The 20,000-nt window shown below is 35.5% G+C and overlaps 3 protein-coding genes across 4 annotated transcripts in view; 2 read left to right on the plus strand and 1 right to left on the minus strand.

Moving 5' to 3' along the window:
• LOC119576296 (adenylate kinase isoenzyme 6-like) overlaps positions 1 to 9,253 on the plus strand; it is a 10,133-nt gene extending 880 nt beyond the window's left edge. Inside the window, exons 2-4 of the mRNA XM_037923909.1 lie at positions 3,080 to 3,231; positions 5,143 to 5,288; positions 6,712 to 9,253. Of these exons, the coding sequence (XP_037779837.1) occupies positions 3,080 to 3,231; positions 5,143 to 5,288; positions 6,712 to 6,904 (491 nt within the window). The 3' untranslated portion in view covers positions 6,905 to 9,253. The remainder of the gene's footprint in view (positions 1 to 3,079; positions 3,232 to 5,142; positions 5,289 to 6,711) is intronic.
• On the minus strand, positions 6,921 to 13,831 carry LOC119576295 (reticulon-4-interacting protein 1 homolog, mitochondrial-like). 2 transcript variants are annotated; one of them, XM_037923907.1, is made up of 10 exons: positions 13,762 to 13,831; positions 12,239 to 12,401; positions 10,833 to 11,010; positions 10,246 to 10,341; positions 9,024 to 9,163; positions 8,671 to 8,868; positions 8,439 to 8,551; positions 8,174 to 8,321; positions 7,755 to 7,880; positions 6,921 to 7,381 (listed from the first exon to the last, which is right to left on the minus strand). In XM_037923907.1, the coding sequence occupies exons 2-10, from the start codon at positions 12,347 to 12,349 to the stop codon at positions 7,274 to 7,276; spliced, it is 1,218 nt and encodes a 405-aa protein (XP_037779835.1). In that variant the 5' UTR covers positions 12,350 to 12,401; positions 13,762 to 13,831; the 3' UTR covers positions 6,921 to 7,273. The 2 variants fall into 2 exon arrangements, with proteins under 2 accessions (XP_037779835.1, XP_037779836.1); XM_037923908.1 differs by lacking the exon at positions 13,762 to 13,831 and adding an exon at positions 13,676 to 13,694.
• Positions 13,832 to 16,470: 2,639 nt separating this feature from the next.
• Positions 16,471 to 18,759, plus strand: LOC119575820 (complement C1q-like protein 4). The gene is made up of 5 exons (XM_037923373.1): positions 16,471 to 16,575; positions 16,851 to 16,975; positions 17,185 to 17,257; positions 17,446 to 17,561; positions 18,443 to 18,759. Exons 2-5 carry the CDS (start codon positions 16,851 to 16,853, stop codon positions 18,642 to 18,644), a joined length of 516 nt encoding a protein of 171 aa, XP_037779301.1. The 5' UTR covers positions 16,471 to 16,575; the 3' UTR covers positions 18,645 to 18,759.
• Positions 18,760 to 20,000: the final 1,241 nt, after the last annotated feature.

Genomic DNA, 20,000 nt, shown 5'->3' on the forward strand with positions numbered 1-20,000 from the left:
TGCTTGGTGTGATAAAAATTATACAATTTTTTAGTCTCACTCTAGGGAATCCACAAACATTGTAGTATGAATTATATTCCTTACCTGTGGGGTTTACTACCATACCCCCAATATACCCTATTGCTGTATTTCCCTATATGCGGACTCCCACCCAATTACTGTGAACTTACTCTCTGTGTGGTACTTATTGCAACCTATTTTCTTAATTTCTGATGTTATTCTTTTTCTGCACAGATTATTTCATGTATTAGTAAATGTAGTTTTTCGCCTTCTTTATAAGTGTCATTAGATTTTCCTATCATAATGTAATCATTATGTAAATGTATACCAAAGTATTATGTATTGCACAACTTTCTTATTATCAGCTTGCAAGGAAAATGACATAGATGGAAAATTATCTTATTTTTTTCTTTCTACCCATTACAGGCAAGGTTTATTTCCTGCTATACGGCTGTGTGAAACTGAAACTATACCAAAAATAAATCTGATGTTCATTTTAGGTACAAACTTGTAGTTTCTCAGAAACCCTTTTCCTCATCATAATGTATTCTGTGTGCAGAATGATTGCAGTTGCCTCTGTACCAAACATAGGTACAGTAAAATGGTCAATGAATATTCAAGAGTATTCTGGTAATAGATAGCTTTGACTGTTTTCACTATTTCACAATAAACTTCCATAGTGCATTGACATTATATAGTCTACACCATACTGGAGCCAATACAGCAAACACGTCTTCATAGTACAACAACCAGCTCCAAACCTCCTCAGATAGTTGAACTTTGAGAAATTCTTAATAAGCAGCATGAAGTCTTCCTTGTTTATGACTGGCTTCTTCATTCAAGGGTAGTTCTCATTAGCTATCATTTGTGGATTATTTTTTTTTATAAATTAATAAATAAATTTATTTATTTATATAGGAGAAGAGGGCACTTTCCCAGACATACCTAGTTTTAGCAAGAGCCCTTTGAGTGGCTCATGCTAGAACCATCCTGGGGGACCCCCATCTTCTTTCAGCTACTAGAAACTGAACTTGATGAGGGATAGAATTTAATTCAGCCTTTGTTCTTTCACTATCAGTGATAAAACAATTATGTATCAGTGAAGGATGAAAGTTGAAGGATCTAGTGCAATTATTGTATTTTGATAATAATTAACTTTATTTTCAACTTGTACTAGAAGTGTCACAAATGAAGAGGGTCTTAGATTCCACATTTCATTTATTTTCAAAGCCTCTGTTATGGTAAAACTATAGGGAATTTATTTATCAAGGATAAAACTATTGCAATTGTTGCAAAGAATATGGAGCAAGATGAAGTATGAAAAAGTATGTATAAATTTTAAAATCCTTATGGTGCAGCTGTAAAACTTATGTTAAAGCTATGGCATACCCCATGACACTGTGCTAACACAGCATAGCTGTAGCCAGTGCTTACACATATACTGTATAGTTGGAATCTTATAAATTAATTCCACCTACTTATTTGCTTGGTTTACTTGATGTAAGTTCTAGCAAGAGCTCTGAGATTAGTTTATGCCAGGATCATCCTGGAAGACCATCTGTCTCATGTCAGTTGCTAGGAACAGTACTCAATGAAGGATAGAATTTGATTTAACTTTGTCTGGTGTTGAACCCCCGTAGCCCTGTTTCCCACAGTTGTGGCTTTCTGCATAACGTACTGTCCAATATTACTAGTCAGCAGAATTATATGAGGCATCAGAAACTAGTTTTTTTTTTCTTTTTTTTTTTTTTTTACTGCAACTTTTTTGTATTTATGTATTTGGTAGTTTCTCACATCCCCCTCCCACACACTATGCTATTATTTCACAGAATTATCTCCTGGTCTATCACTGTATTATACTGTCTACACATCTAGATGCTTATGAATAACTCTAAATACATATTTTATTGTTTTATATGATAAAATATGTTTTATTTACATGTTCATTTTCAATTATACTCAAGAGTTAGCCAACTGTGATAACCAGCCAATTTAATAATAGCTACTGCAATTATTTGGCAAAACAGCTTTAGGGTACTTAATTCTCCATCTTCTGACCCAGTTGAATTTGTTACCAAGCTTTCAATGCACATCCATACATATAAATTATCTTTCTCTCATCTTTGTAAGGAGAATGGTAATTTTATTCTTTCCCAGTAATTAATGCCCGTCATGTTCTCTAATTTTTGGATAAAATCTCTTTGGACCTATTCTACTGATATTATATTTTTTGAGAGAATAGGATTCTTTATATTAACCCTTTCCTGATGGGTAGTATTCATAGTGGCCCGGGCCTCGCTGCCAGGGGTTTATATCGTCACCCTAGCATGCGCAACCGCTCATGCCAAATACCAGCATCCCTTGCCGTTTCTTCGTAATACTACGAGCATATGTAGTATTTTCAGTTATCATTATTTTCTGAAGTCTCTATTTGCCATATTTCCTGATAAATCAAGACTGAAGGATATTTTTGTTGTTATATAGACTCCATAGTTGATCATTATTTGGTCTATTGTCCGAATAAAATAAGCAGTGTGTGGCATCATGGAGTTGAAATCGTAGTTTTGTTGTTGTTGTTGTTTTGTATCGTAAAAATGAGAAAGTGTTAAAAACGACTTAATCACATTTTCAGTGACAGAAAAATAATATTTTGCCGTGATTATAACAAAAAAAAAAACTCATGGCATGTCCATACATACACCATGGCATGTACGTACATGGCCCCGGCAGATAGTCCCGCCATGCCATGGCATGTACGTACATGCCACCTGTCGGCAAAGGGTTAATACCCTAACCTTGATGCACTAGTGGTTTTTATAGTGACAGTATTAGATGTTCAGCATCTTGTTTTAAAAGTCACCCATCAACTCATTCATTTTCCTTTTGATGACTAAAGCCCATGTCACAACTTACAAACAGTCATAGTTCTTTTACAACTATTTTTTCTTTGATCTCTCCTCCTTTATTAAAATATGATCAAGGTCTTGGATTTCTAGTTAGAATATACCTTATAATTTCAAAGGAAGCATTTAAGTGCAGAACACATACAGGATTGCTAACAAGGATATTTTCTTTTCAGGAACACCTGGTGTGGGCAAGTCAACACTAGCACAGCAACTAGCTGAGAGATCAGGGCTAGAATGGATAAATGTTGGAGACCTTGCAAAGAACAACAACTTTTTTGATGGCTATGATGAGGAAAGAGGTTGTCCCATCCTGAATGAAGATAAGGTAGTTAAGTTATATAATTTTTGGAGTTTCTTGTATATAATAGTGATCTTCCTTTTGGTAATTTATCTTTATATGTTTATGAATCTTTCTGTGAAGGAGTTGATAGATTTTCACAGATTGTGTATAATATATATATATATATATATATATATATATATATATATATATATATATATATATATACATATACATATACATATACATATACATATACATATACATATACATATACATATACATATACATATACATATACATATACTTACACTTACACTTACACTTACACTTACACTTACACTTACACTTACACTTACACTTACACTTACACTTACACACACACACACACACACACACACACACACACACACACACACACACACACACACTGGTTAAAAAGAAGTATCTTTACTCTCTCTGACTCAACATTCAATGATGTAAGCAATTGCATGAAGTTGCATTGGTATCCCTGCCAATGGATACTGTTAACTTGTGTCTGTCTGCAGACAGCAATCACCTCCCATGCCGTAATTGCTTGGGCAATGACGATATGATGATTGTGGGCATGATCTTGGGGGAAGTCTCTGCCCATGGGTACCCAAACATTCTGAGTTGGATTGAAATCTAGCTATTTGGGTGAATGTGGCACAGCATGATCTTTGGATGCTGCCAGCAGACCAAAGGGGTCCATATCCCTTGCAGTAATTTTGGATTAAAAAAAAAAATAATAATAAAAAATAAAATAAGTAAATAAATAAATTAATAAATTAATAAATAAGAAGAAAACCACTAACTGTAAGGGGATGTGGCAACTAACTATTGGCCATTCTCCCTTCAGAAACCCAGTCATCTGTGAGAGTATTTGCCACAGATTATCAAATGGTTTTCATTAGCTCATGATATTAATACAGTCCAATGCAACCTTCCTATTAGTATGTCATAAAGCACATTGACTTATAGTTTTGAAGGACATTTACTTGATCTTCCTCCTTTGTGCATCTAGGGTGCCCACTTCTGGCCTTGTCTCTGGTGGATCCAGTTGCTTGTGTTGCTGGATCCAGAGACATACCCAATCTTGATAATCTGGCCCTTGATAGTCCCTCAGAGTAAAGCATAATTATGACACTACAAATGGTTCTTGAGGACTCCATTGCTAATATTGCTATAATAAGAGGCTCTAGCGATATGAACTCTGAAACACTATTTGAAAACATGAAGCTGCATCTGTTCTGAGCTTTGAAACCAACCTTCTGAATCAACTCCTAGCAATAGTTTCGGTTTCATATACTCCTGAGTAAAGATACTATTTTTAATGAGTGTACATATTTATGAGTGATAGTTGCATACTATTTATTGTCTTTATAATCTGGTAAAGGATATCAGTTAACTTTAATCAGAAGAGGTAAAATATACAAGACCAAGTGTTTTATAACTGGCATGGATTAGATTTAATTAGTAATTTAGACTAGATAATCAAAATATGTTATTGCTTCTGTGTAAAGATGTTTAGGTTTAATCCATTGCTGCTGGGAACATGTAATGTTCTCTCTGGCATTGTTTTGTGAAATATGCTTGATATAGATGATTCCACAAGTGCTTAGCCACCAAGGACTCAATTAGTAAACCTATTTAACCTCACCTAATTTTTTTCCTAATCTTAACACATTTTTATTATTGTTATTTATAATATCATTAACAACACTAATAACAACTCGAAATAAAAAGAATATATCTGAAAATTGAGGAAAAGGGTAAATTGGTCAGGTAAGTAGTACTAGTAGTTACTTTCCTCTCATGTCATGTAGTAAATTAAAACTTGTAGGATATTGATGTAGAATTTCATCTGGGTAACATATGAAAAATTTTATACTTGTATGCCTCTATTAGTCAGATTAATAATATTTTTTGTTGCAGGTTCTAGATGAGATGGAAGATATGATGGAAGAGGGAGGAAAAATTGTTGACTATCATGGCAGTGAATTCTTCCCAGAAAGATTCTTTGATATTGTCTTCGTGCTTAGAACTGACAACACTCTGCTGTATGACCGACTTGCTGCCAGGTACTGTTCTTGTAATGCTGTTTGCATTGCCTAAATTGTTTGGGAAAATTAAAGACAACCAAAGGAAGTACCTATTATTTGACATAGATGTATGCATTGTCCATTGTAGCTTTATTTTATTTGTATTGTTTACTTGTAACTGGTATCACATGTGCCGAGATATCAAGGAGTCATATAATAGGCTTATGGAATCTCAAAGTTTTATTGCCATCATAGTTATTATCACTATCAGTTTTCATCATCATCATCATCATCCTCAGTCATCATCTTCAATTATCATCAGTCATCATTACCATCACTGTTGTTATTATGACAATATTAACCCCAGTGGTCTGGATGATGTGGCCATCACATCATAAAAAAGTTTGGCTTTAGGGGCAGGCAACATGAACTTGTTGTCATAAGAATTTCAGCTGAAAGCTGGGATTAAAGGAATGTCTCTGCATCAGTGCACTAAGCTCTTGGAGGGTGATTAGACTCAGCTGCCATTTAAGAAGGGGCTTTTGCATTTATTTCCATCATTAAATGAGTTTGGACTGTACCTTCCTTGAACCATAACTGGAGGAGTGCCAACCCCAGTGAGGAGCATGTTCAGGATCCTATTCCTGAGATGATATGAAGTCTGTGCAAGGAAAACAGTCTATTACTATAGCTAATTAAATGACAAATAGAGACATTGGAAAATGGCAAAAAATCTAAAAACACTTCTGCAGAAAAAGAGAGAGAGAGAGAAAAAAAAAAACATTGCAAAGGGGAGGCATAGAGTCTTGTCACCACAAATGTGATTGTGTATGTTTGACCTACAAGCCTTAACCCCATCAGAGTGGCCACTCAAGTTAGCATAATGTCTATATTTTTGGCCATGTGATGGCAGTGAAGCATCTGGATCCAGTGGGTTAACAATAATAATAGCATTTTTTTTTTCTTTTCTTTTCTGAAAATGCAATGATAAAACTAAATGTCTATATCTAAAAAAAAAAAAAAAAAAAAAAAAAAAAAACTCCTGTCATCAGCAGGATAAGGAGAGTTGGGTAAGTAGTAATAAAAAAAAAATGGGCAGACTGTATTATTATTATAGAAATAATATATAGATTTTATAAAAATTATTAACACTCAGCTGTCTTTACTTGTGATAACTTTAAAGGAAAGAATTCCAAAAATTTCATTCTTTCAGAAATGGAAATGATAAATGTATATTGGTGTAATCCTTTAGGTATAAGTATTAGCCTCACACTGCCTCTCTTTTTGTTTAAACATAATAGAAATTTATAGTAAGTTCATGTTTGAATACTTTATAGTTGCATTCCAAGTTTGATGAAGTCCTGTATTCCCAAATAAAGGTGATATTTAGAATATGACTGTGAACTTAATTTCTTGCTTTCGAAATTAAACAACTTTTTTCTGATTTCCTTTTATTTTACAGAGGATACCAAGGAAAGAAATTGGAAGAAAATATTGAATGTGAGATAATGGCAGTTCTTCTGGATGAAGCGAAAGATAGTTATGCAGAACAACTGGTCCATGAGTTGTTTTCAAACACTCCAGAAGACATGGAAAGTAATTTAGAAAAAATTATATTGTGGATTGAAGCTTGGAAGAGGCAAAATGGTGTTTGAAATAAAAAAAATAAAATAGATTTGTTAGGTACTTTTTAGTTTTATTAATTCTTTCATAATGTACAATTCTATATTCATACTATGAACAAACCGCTTTTTATGGCTTCAACACTGCAGTACATTGCCACAAAAAAAACATTTTTAGGATTTCATGTTGTCCAAGGGTCATAAATATATAAATAACCTATACAATGAAAATGTACTTCAGCACAATTTATCACTTATGTAAAAGAGAGCCTAAAAGAAAATATCTGTCTGAAATGCCCCAATAATGAATTACAATGTTAACACTAATAATGTAAATGAAAGAATTTATTCAAGAAAAAACTTTTTCGACATTCTTTAAATTACAATTTTACAGACCTTGCATTACTGTACAGAAATAACAGTTTTTCCTCTAGCATGACCATGGATGACATGAGCATATGCATCTGGTGTAGCCTCAAATGGGAATACTTTATCAATTACTGGCCGAATCTGTAATATAAAATTATTGGTGTTAGAAGAGTTTGGTTGTAAACTTAGAGTTAACTTTATAAAAAAAAAATCTTCAACTAGATTCTGGTATAAGTGTGTATAAGGTAATTAGGTGAAAAAGGAAGGATATGGTCAGAAAATTAAGATTCTCTGTAACTGTAAATAAAATGATAGGAAATTTAATCTTTTCCAAATGAAGATGTATCTAATATAAATGTCATAAACTATTATAATGTCTTTGTTCATAGAAAAAGAGATTAAGTTTAACAGATATATTGCAATTGGATTCCTTTGTTGTAACATATAAAATAATGAGAATAAGCACATAATCCCTATATACTTTTTTGTATTTTTCTACAAACTGTACATTTACCTTGCTCTTTGACATCATATTAGATATCTCCTTTAAAGCAAATGGATTTGGCATGTAGAAAGCCCATTTGTATGCTCTTCCTTCTGACAGTGATGTTACATTTTGACATGCTACTTGTTTCAGGCTCTGGAAAAATTGGAACTAATCAGTACACATAAAGACATATAAAATATGTTAGGTGTAAGGAGATACATAATCTATGATATGAGTCTGAAACTATTGTAAAAATAATGAAAAAATTAACAGACTCACTTTTCACTATAGTTTATGTACATATGAAGCAACTGAGATGAATTAAAATGAAAATGTAAATAATGCAAATTATGTATACAAAGATAGGTCCATTAAAATACAGTTCAGATACAGAAGAACTGGACAAAATCTATGGTTTACTAAAATTATGTTGAGTATATACAAACCTTGATAAACCCAGGTAGTATTCCCAGCTCATCTGTATTCCGCAGAAGTGGTGGTGACAATGTTATATAAGATGATCCCATCCATGGCCGCAGTGCTTTAAGGTAATCTAGATCATCAGGACCAGCTGCATTAATCACAACATCAAACCTTGAGAAAAATCTTTATATTAAAATAAAGTTCAGCAAAACTACATTGTTTTTATTGGTTAGATGATTTATAAGAGTACCCATTCATGTTGTACTTTAAATCTAATTTCATTTTTACCCTTGATCAGCAATAAGCAAATCCTTTGTTTCTGGGTTTCTGTAGTCTAGCACTTCCACTGCCCCCAGACTGGTTACCAAATCTGAGGCATCTTCACTACAAACAGCAACAACCTGTAAAAGCATATATTTATGTACTCCAATACAATATTTAATAAAAATATTCAGTCCAGTATTCAAGAATTCCTTGATCTTACAATAGCTATCCTATAAAAAATTATATATGACCTAACCTGAGCTCCCCAAACAGACAGCATTTGGCACATAAATGACCCCACTCCTCCAGATGCTCCAAGGAGTAAAACTCGTGTTCTTGGTGCTGTATATTCGGTTATCAATCCAGATACAACCACAGTGCTCCAAGCTGTAAGACCTGCATATGGGATGGAGGCTGCTTCTTCTGAAGTGATGTTAGGTGGCCTACTGCAAACCTTGAGACATTAAATGAAATGGGTAATTAAGAAAACTGAATTAATGACATTTTTTAAAATATATTAATTGTATACAATCCATAAACAACAAACACGATTGTGGTTTTCCTGATAGTTAATTTTTTCATCTTATTTCAAACTCCTTTGTATCTTACATTTGATGCTGCAGCAACGACATATTCTGCATGTGAACCTTGGCGTTGTGGACTAACCACACCCCAAACTTGATCTCCAACAGCAACATTCTTAACAGCTTTACCAAGGGCAACGACCTCACCAGAGAAATCTCTTCCAACTGTCATAAGATAGAGATAATGCAAAATACTAAAGTAATAAAATATGTCAAAAAAGAAAAAAAAAAAAAGGAATTAACAAAATTATAGAAGACTAGAGTTAATGAAGTTCCCATGCCATAAAAGTTACTATGTAGAAAGGTAACCCTTAGTTTCCTGTCCCAAAATGTGTCCTGTGACCTTGAACATTACAGATATTATGTTGTATTGCTTTATTAAACACTTTATTGTAAAGTTTTTGAAAGCATAATAAAAAGAGATGCTACAGTATCTGGGAAATGCAAAATATGTTTTTTTTGCCCAAAACACAACCAGCTTTTGTATATCTTTTATTCCCTTTCAGTTCAAGATACAATTCCAAATATTCTGAAAATATCTATTTTCTTAAATTAACTCAACTTTAGCATCATATTTAGCTCATATTAACTTGGTATGAAAACCTGAGTATAAATATTAGAATAGAAAATTCCCAGAAAATTACCATTACCCTGAATTAACCCTATGACAACAGCTTTAGAAACGTTTTTTCTGCATCTAAGAAGAAAACAACAAAACAAACACACACACACACACACACACACACACACACACACACACACACACACACACACACACACACACACACACACACACACACACACACACACACACACACACACACACACACACACACACACTGCAAAAAAAAAAAATAATAAATAAATAAAATAAACAAATAATTAAAAAATAAAATAAAATAAATAAATAAATGCTCAGCTGGATGTGCCATGGACACTCTACCTTGGGTTGGTGTGTCATGGCAAGAAAAAAAGGTCACCCAGTATGATTGGGTTATGAATTCCCACTATACTGAAATATCTATTTGTTTAAAAAAAAGTTTCCTGAAAGATCATTTAGTACCTATATCAACTGTAAGAAAATATAAGAAAAAAATTTCATCCTCAACATTACTGTGTGAAATATTGCTGAGGAAGTGCAATAGGAATTCAATGAAATATTTTCCATCATACTACTGTATATACCACACACATAGGAATAATAATCAAATAAATAAATAAAATTTAAGTGAAAATAAAATACTAACCTGTTAGAGGAAATTCAATCTGATTAATGTCAAATATGCCTTGCTCCGCTCTGCCTAGGGTTCGCATTATATTCAAGACTTTCCCACCATAGCCATCTGAAAGTAGGGGTCATGTATCAGTAAAATAAGACTGACCTGCTGATAAAATACTGAATTTTCAATCTTTATTCTATAACATGCTAGGATGGGAAAAACACAAGTGATTTTAGATTATTAACTCTGTTAACGCAGATGGCTCTACTAATATTTAGTCACCAAGGAGTGAATTACCAGATCTACATATTTCACTTGTTTACTCTTTTCCTTGATTTTTGAAAATCCTTTTTTACTTCTTATTGCTATCACTTTGTTAACATTCTTTAATTATAATATCAATAATAAGTGATAATAAAAGCATTAGAAAAACAGACAAACTTTTTCCCAAAAACTGATGGAAAGAAGTTGGGTGGGCCTACTTATTGGTTCCTTGGTGGCTAAACATTTGTGAAGCCATCCATGTGCAAACCAAATGCATAGAACAAAACTACAGTTGACAGTATATGTACCAAGCAACAATGGATTAAATTTATCTTTTAATTTTCACTTACTAATCACAGCTGTATCAATAGGATTTACAGATGCAGCTTGAACTTTCACAAGTACATCCCAAGGTCGTAGTATCGGAGGGACTCGCACTACATTTAATGAGAGTCCATCTACTCCATCATACCCATTTGACTGCCATGCCTTCATACGATATCCTACAACAGCAGGAGCTTCCTGCTGCTGTACGTAGAAAAATGTAGAAATATGAATTTAGTTCTCTTGTCCTTCCAAATTACATTCAACAATCTGTAATCTTTCATAAAGTGTGAGATGGGAGCAGATGCATGAGACTGACAAGAATATTAGAAAATCTAATAAAAAACAGTTTATATGAATTTAGTTTTCTGATTGCTAAAATAGAACACCAAAGTTTTAAAATTAATAACAAAATTATAAAAGAAAGCCTAATTCATTCAGACAAATAAAATACTCCTAATATGGTCTGATATTTAACCCTTTCCCGACGGGTGGCTTGTACGTACATGCCATGGCATGCCTGGACTATCTGCCGGGGGTATGTATGGCCATGCCATGAGTTTTTTGTTTTTTTTTGTTACAATTACGGCAAAATAATACTTTTTTGCTACTGAAAATGTGATTAAGTAGTTTTTAACACTTTCCTCATTTTTCCTATACTATGCTTTTCGTAAAGGCTTCTCGAGCTTCCGAGGTAAAAAAAATTACATCGGTAATCGACTACATTGGCCAGAGATATATAGTATTCACGAAGTGATGATGTAAAACCACGTGAAAATACCAATATGTATATTTGAAAAAAAGAAAAAAAAAGAAAAACAAAAATCATGTATTTATATAAACACTGAACATAAAAGTATATCTATATGGAAGTGATAATATAAACCTGTTGAAAACTAAAGTTATCTAAAAAAAAAAAAAAAAAAAAAAAAAAAAAAAAAAAAAAAAAATATATATATATATATATATATATATATATATATATATATATATATATATATATATATATATATATATATAACAAAACCTACGGTTTCATGACTCCACCCACTGCTTATTTTATTCAGACTATAGAGCGAATAATGATCAACTATGGAGTCTATATAACAACAAAAATATCCTACAGTCTTGATTTATCAGGAAATATGGCAAATAGAGACCTTGGAAAATAATAATTTTGTAAATACAACATAGGGTCTTAGTATTACAAAGAAAAGGCAAGGGATGCTGGTATTGGGCATGAACGGTCGCGCATGCTAGGGTGATGATATAAACCACCGGCAGCGAGGCCCGGGCCACTATGAATACTACCCGTTGGGAAAGGGTTAAGATATAGAAAAATGCTAATATAACTAGTATAACAAAATACTGTCAATTTGAATATTTGAAGATATACATATTTCTAGAAAAAAACAAAACAAACATAACATACCATTGTTTGAGCACTGTTTCTCTTGCATGATGTGCTAAAAAATCTGGTCCACAATGCTTGTTTATGAGAGTGATTTGTGATAATACTTCGGAGCAGAGAACAATTTGCCATAATTCAATTTAGAAGAGAGAACTTCTCATAATATCTTCCAGTTTTCTTAAACCTGACAAGAAAGAAAATATTAATATTAATAGGTATATTCCCTATATCCACAATAATTATACATATGCAACATGGTAATCTTTGAAAATAAGAGATTAACAAAATCTTTTGCAACTATTGGGATGTGTAATGGTGCTTATTGCAAGTGGGCTTCCTGATATCAACTTCAGGTAATTCTACAGGTGATCTGTCGTATTTGTCATAACCAGACTGGTGCACGAAAAAAAAAAAAAGTACAAATATATCCACTTATGAAAAACAATAAAATGTGATTTTTGTGAACATCTTACTATAATATAACTAAAGAATAGCTTGCACTATGTTACACTACAATGTACAGATTAATGATACATCGAGGATATCTGTTGTATGACAAGGAACCAGTCCAAACTCTATCCTACCAGAGGAGGACATTTGTTGGATCTCTAACTCTAACTGGCAAAGAGGTGCCTGCAATTACTCTGTACATGACATGCGATGTGGGCAAATTAAATGTAACCAGAACTTTACATCTTTCTTTATGCACTCATCTGAAATCAACCACCTTTTATACAATTTGTGTCCTACCATTTAATTCGCTCATATGGCATGTCATCCATAACTTATCCATAAATTCAGGACAATGTGTGGTGAGGGATGTTTACTTCACAGAGTCTTCACCTCAGCCGAGCTGTTACATTACTCACGTGGTGCATCACTCAGACTCAGACTTTATCTTACCAGTCAGATTTGTTAGCCATTTTGCATTATTCTGTTTGGGGGGGTGGTCCTATAGGGTGGGTTATGAAGGGTAACAATGACAAGCATACATACAATGAAGCCCTTTCATGGAGATACCTCATGCCCTTTCCACCTACTGGGTCTTGTATCATCATTATAGTCATTGGTATGTATTTACATAACTATGGATCTTCAGATGTGAACTAACTTTAGAATATTACCAGGTCTACTTCATTCTTATTCATCACTTCTGTCATAATACAGTTTTGTTTAGTGTCAACTACATGACACGTATCAAACTTTCACCTCACATGTAATAAACATAGTCCAAAACGTCCAAGCCTTATCTTCGAAATATTCAGATTTACAATAATGTTTTTTTTGAAAAACAAAATTGATAATAATATGTTTTATTACACACACCTTAAGTGAAAAGTAACAATTACTTAATATAGCTAAAAGGTAACAGCATGTAGACACTTGCATTGGTGGATTGTTATTTCAATATCAATGATGAGGCAACACATTCTAAACAAATATATACAAAACACAGACTACTTAAAAACCTAAAATGTATAATCCGTGTACATAGCTAAAACACAGACACAGATAAACAAAGACAAAGTTCGTAGTAAATTTACGTAACAGCTTCGGCTCTACCGCTTCGTCTTCTGTTTTGTTTACATCAGAGCGTTCGTGTAAGATTGCATACACATTCACTGGGTGAAACTCTTGCTTATCAATGACCACCAATCAATAGTAAACAAAATAGTAAGCTTTAAAAATAACCGGTATTTTAAGCTTTAAAAATAATCGGTATTACAGCACTTGTTAAGATCAGAGAATAATACAGGAATGTTTGGTGGTCGAGAATCATACCTTCTAATGAAGAAAAGGTCTGAAAGAGAACTAATATCTTCTCAGTGCAAGATACACATTTGACCGACTTTGATTACATTTTCGCCAGAAATTTATTTCTGACGAATATATAATCGAAATCGGTCAAATAAATCACTTGCACTGTGAAGGTATCCCTTATTGTTCATACATTTTTTACAGTGGTCGCATTGAAGACGGCCCATCTCCTAATGATTATTAAATTCTGCATTACTATTATAAATAATACAATGTTATTTTATAGTTTTTATATAGTGGCAACAATGAAACAATGTTATCTTTATATTACAGAATATTACACTTAGAGGGAAAATGCTGTAATATTCTCAAACAGAAAAAAAAAACTACTCTCGTCTCCGTTGTATAATACACGTTGGAATGTGTGTAACTATCAAGTGTAGGATCAAGTGCGGTGGAATCCTGCCATAGCCTCATCCTCTCGATACGTGTCCTGTCACTCGAAGCCAACAGATGGTCCTTCACTCACTCCTTATCGCTTTTGGGAATCTCCCGTTTCACCTTCTAAATAATTTCTTTTTTCATGGATTTTGAAATTATGATTGAAGCAAATATAGCATATGTCTATTACGAAAGTGAATTACTATTGTTTTGAATATATTACACTCTTCTCGTTTACTGCAATCTAAAATGTTGCCCGTTAAATGTGCGCTAAATATAGGGAGGAGAAGAACCGAGGCCTAACCTTAACACTCTGAAATTCTGGCTCCCCACTGGCACCACCCACTCTATGAGGGCGCTGGTTGGGGAATCGGACACTTTTTCTCCGTTCTTCCGGGTATGGTTGATGTAGGTTAGGGTCTGATATCCTTATCCTTGCATAAAGTTCATGTCGTTTATTCAGAATTTTAGGAAGTGAAAGAGAGGGAGAGGGAGAAAGCGGGGGAAGAGAGAGGGAGAGGGAGGGGGAGAGGAAAAGAGAGAGGAAGAGATAGGAGGGAGTGAGGGAGGGGGGGAGGGGGGGAGGGAGGGAGGGAGAGAGAGAGAGAGAGAGAGAGAGAGAGAGAGAGAGAGAGAGAGAGAGAGAGAGAGAGAGAGAGAGAGAGAGAGAGAGAGAGAGAGAGAGAAAGCCGTATGAAGAATTGGGATTAAATGAGGAAGGGAATCTTTACACTCCTTTGTTTTAAAAAGCAACTGCCAGATTAGATTGCCCGTAACCATTTTTGGAGCAAATATATATCCATGGGCTACATTATAAATATATATATTTTTTATATCTAGTTTTCCAGAATAAGAAAAAACCTAACCTATACCTAAGTAGTTTTCAACAGATCCAAAAAAATATTTACATGATGTTTCGTTTTCATCAGTCCCCTCTCTCTTACTCTATACACCTTTACGTGTCATGGTTCATTGGGCAGCCTTTATGCCATGTCTAAAAGGCCCGTTAAACTCAGCTCATCAAACTTTACAGCGCCCATAAACATACCAATCGAACACATAATATCTGTTACCTTTCTTACTCTTTCAAAAAATAAAGTTTCACCAAAAGTATATTAACAACGGCATCGACCGCCCAGCAAGATTAAAGGGTTTTCTGAACATATGGTACCTAGCTGGAGGTAATGGGAGCCCAAGAAGAACAGGCGCCATGTGGAAAAGTAGGGTTAAATAGTAGTATAGAACAGGCCTTAGAGACTCAAAGCATTGAGTTGGAACAGGGGCGGAGAGAGAGAGAATGGTTTTAAGAATGTATATAGAGAATATATATATAAAAAAGAAATATTGATATCGATCTATTGGTCATATGGAGCAGTGAACATAGCAAGGGGATGAGCACAAGTTGACGGCCCATAAGATAAATGAAAATTAATTTGATACGTATGTAGACTACATAATGAAACAAGATAGTAAATAGTAACATGCGGTAACAAGTATCACAAAAAATATTTGAATCTATTATTCACAATCAGTAATTGAAAATAATACATGGTGTTAAGGAATGCACCATTCATTTAACAAATACCTCGCATTTCGCGTATTAACAGGTGGATCTTCAGGAATTCCAATTGGATGTGAATGACTTTCATTGTCAAAATATTTGAGAGAAACAGATTGTACATTCTCGCTTATAAACAATTCAATCCAATGTAGCATTTCCGGAGAATAAATTGTAAAAAAACTAATCACTCTGAGACAACTGTGGCCTTGAAAAACACTGGGTTTCCTGAAAGTAGAACGGTGTCATCCACACCACAGCTCAGTGGACGAACCGTTGTCCAGTAACCAAGCGTACCTGTGAAATTTAATAGTCATCTTAAACAGTGGATGTCCCGGTCTATTGATACAAGAGTTTGAACAAATTTATGCTAATCACAAGCGAAATTAGAATCACAACAGCGCATTAACGCTATAACAATCAATTTATGTGTTCCAATATACAGTGACCTCCTAACCTCCTGTAGACGACCCTGACCCCTTGAAGCCATGTCTTAGTGACGTCACGTGAGGCGTTGGTCGTGGGTTCATATAAATACAGATGAGGCCTCTCGCTGCCTCACTCCACGGCTGACCCAGGTAACGGCACCTTGGAACCCGGGGTGAGTACAGTTATATGCCCGAATTTCTTAAGTTTGCATTTGCATATCCTTTTAAGCGAAGGGTCCTTTTGTTTGTCAGAAAAGTGAACTGGCGCTGGGTGGTGTTCAGTGTGCACCCGATATCCTGATACAGTGTTTCGGCAATAATATCTGAACATGAGTAGCAGACAAGATGACCATAGCTAAGAAAAATTCCATGTAATTAGTAGCCCAATCTATGGCTCCAGTAAAAGCCCAGTACATGTACCTAACTACACTCCTCGGTCCTTCCTTAGATGACCCGCTTGGCGAATGTGTTGGCGGTCTTGGTAGCGGCGGTGGCTGCGGTGGCCGGCCGGGGGGACCGCGCCGCTCAGGCCCTCAGTGCTGCTCCTCCGTCTGCGCCCTCGGTGCCCAGATTGTAAGCTCAGAGGAACCACACTTTTGTTGATAACATTTCAGTAACATGTGGAAAATAACCTGTGAATGTGTTGATGTCAATATCAACGATATCTTTAATATTGTGGTTTTCAGGAACATTTATTAATTATGTAGTTATTTATTCATAGATTTCGCACCATACATATAATACAATTAAGTGTAATTTCTTTAATTTGTTGCGTGGACCAGTTGTTCTGGTGGGTTCAGCGTCCGGAAGGCGGTCCTTTCCGGGTCGCAGCCACCTTCTCGTCTCAGGTTCCAGGTAGGTGGAACTCTAGCCGATGTCTAGGTTACATCTTATGATACGAGGTTTTCACAAAAGTGGGATAACTTATATATTTATACACACCTCCAAAAGTATTCCGGCTTCTTTAAAATTTAACATACCAAGTTCTTAGTGTATATTTCGCTAATTTTAAGATTTGAAATCAAGGTTTAATATCTTCACAGGACGTCTTGACCAATCTGGGCGGGTGGTCGGCCTCCGATAGTGACTTCGAGGCCCCGTGCACAGGAGTCTACTTCTTCACCTTCCACGCTGTCTCGCCAGAAAAGAATGATTTCACGTAAGTGTTCTGTATAGCATGGAGGTATTTATCATTTGTTTACAGTATTGAAGCAAACGATAGTAATCATAACAACTTCAACAATAAATTACCAGTGTCATTTCCGTATTCTGTTAATATCTTATCTGAACACATTAGCATTCCTGGAAATTAAATAACTAGTGCAAAACCTATCGCTTGCGGATTCCTCGGGAAGCCAAGTGTGTCAACAAGGGTTTCACCTGCGTGCCGATGTGTGACGGCCGCGTGGTAAATGTAAGTCGCGTTTACCGAGTCATTGTTAGTCATTCCAAGCCGGGCAACCTCCTATTGAAGGAACTCCAATAAACCATAAAAACAATTTCACTGATAGTCATTTCAAGTGTTTGGTATGCAGATTATTGTTACTATGCTTAAGAGCGTAATAGAACGGAACCGTTTAGCCCTATGCAGATACACACGCGCTCACTCACTCACTCAATCGCATACTCATTCACTTCCCCATTAATCCATTCACACACTCACTCCCCCCCCTCTCTCTCTCTCTTTCTCTCTCTCCCCCCCCTCTCTCTCTCCCCTCTCTCACTCTCTCTCTCTCCCCTCTCTCACTCTCTCTCTCTCCCCCCCCTCTCTCTCTCTCTCCCCTCTCTCACTCTCTCTCTCTCCCCTCTCTCACTCTCTCTCTCTCTCTCTCTCTCTCTCTCTCTCTCTCTCTCTCCTTCTCTCCCTCTCTCTCCTCTCTCTCCTCTCCTCTCCTCTCCTCTCTCTCCTCTCTCTCTTCTCTCTCTCTCTCGCCTCCTCTCTCCTCCCCTCTCTCCCTCACTCTCTCAAAACACACTGAAAGACACTGACCCAAACATTTCACAAGAAAGAACTCAGCCTAACTCTGCTCGCCGTTACAGCCTGGCCCTCATGAAGAACGGCGAGTATCAGGTGACCGCCTACGGGAGCCAGGGGAACTACCAGCAGGGCTCCAACTCAGCTCTGCTCGTCCTCAACGCCGGAGAGAAGGTTCACCTCGAGCTTCAGGACGGCTCTGTGTATGAACACCCTTACGACGAGGCCTACACTACCTTCTCAGCCTTCCTTGTTGAACAGTTCTGAGGGAGAAAGAGGCATAGGGGCGGGGGATGGCTAAGTTATTGTAATTTAGGTTTAATATTTATTCCAGTGCGCTGCTTGTCAGTCATAATAAAAATGTGTCACAGTTCAAAGTGAACATTGTTTCTTTATTCCTTTTCGATTAGGATTAAGGTTTCGTTTAAAAGTTTTCATCGGAATATGGATAGAGGAATTGCATGATGAATATCTATATCCCATACTCAATATATATATATATATATATATATATATATATATATATATATATATATATATATATATATATATATATTAATCAATATAAACCTCGTCCGTAGTGTATGCGCAGGTGATATAGTTTTATACTAGTAACGTTCTAGTTAATTTTGAAATTTAGAAAGTTATGACAGGTTATAACTTAATCAAAATTGAAAGAATTACATTACATTTTCAAATTTATTAATGTTACCTACACTCACATATGGATGCGCAAACGCTGTACATACACAGATAAACATGTATGAATACATACATACAAGCACAACTACACATGCGCATACACATACACATGAACACGCACATTGATGGATATTAAAATTTTGTATGAGGGAACCAAAGAGGGGGGGTATTATTTTTTTACAGGGTAAAAGGAGAAATATATATGTAAAACTCAGTTATATAAATCATGGAACAATTATATACATCACAAATAACTTGGAGCCATAATTCTATTAATCCATCTGTGATTTGAAAAGCCCGAAGACACGGTGGCGATTTGCGGTTTACAATTACAGTTTTAGGAAGTTAGAGAAGTGGCTGCTCCCTGTACATCCGCCCATGACACACACATACATACGCACGCACACGCGCGCGCACATACACACACACACACACACACACACACACACACACACGCACGCACACACACACACACGCACGCACGCACTGTAAGAGCCAGAATGAAGGGCCCTACAAGAGTATGGTAGGTGGCGAGCTCAGGGTGTAAGGTAGACAACCAATATGTCTAGACTCCTTTATTATATTGTATGATGGAGTACGGCTGCGCCGAGGAACGAGGTGTTGCTCCTCGGTTCCCCGCAGGGAGTCTGCCTGTCATCTCTTACAGTGGTCTAAAGATGGGCACAGATCACGTGCTTAACAAATGACAATCATTGGTGAAGAAAGGTAGTGTTACAACAATGCATAGCTCTTGTGGAAGGGGATAGACAATACAACATTGGAATGTCTAGTGTGGAAACAAGAGACGAATAAACAGGACATACTTATATGAATGTGTGTGTATGGGAATATAGGCATGTGACAATACATAAGATTATACAAGTCATGTAGAATATAACAACAGATAAATAGATTAACATT

Source organism: Penaeus monodon, chromosome 8 (assembly GCF_015228065.2).
Source record: "Penaeus monodon isolate SGIC_2016 chromosome 8, NSTDA_Pmon_1, whole genome shotgun sequence".
Lineage (NCBI taxonomy): Eukaryota > Metazoa > Arthropoda > Malacostraca > Decapoda > Penaeidae > Penaeus > Penaeus monodon.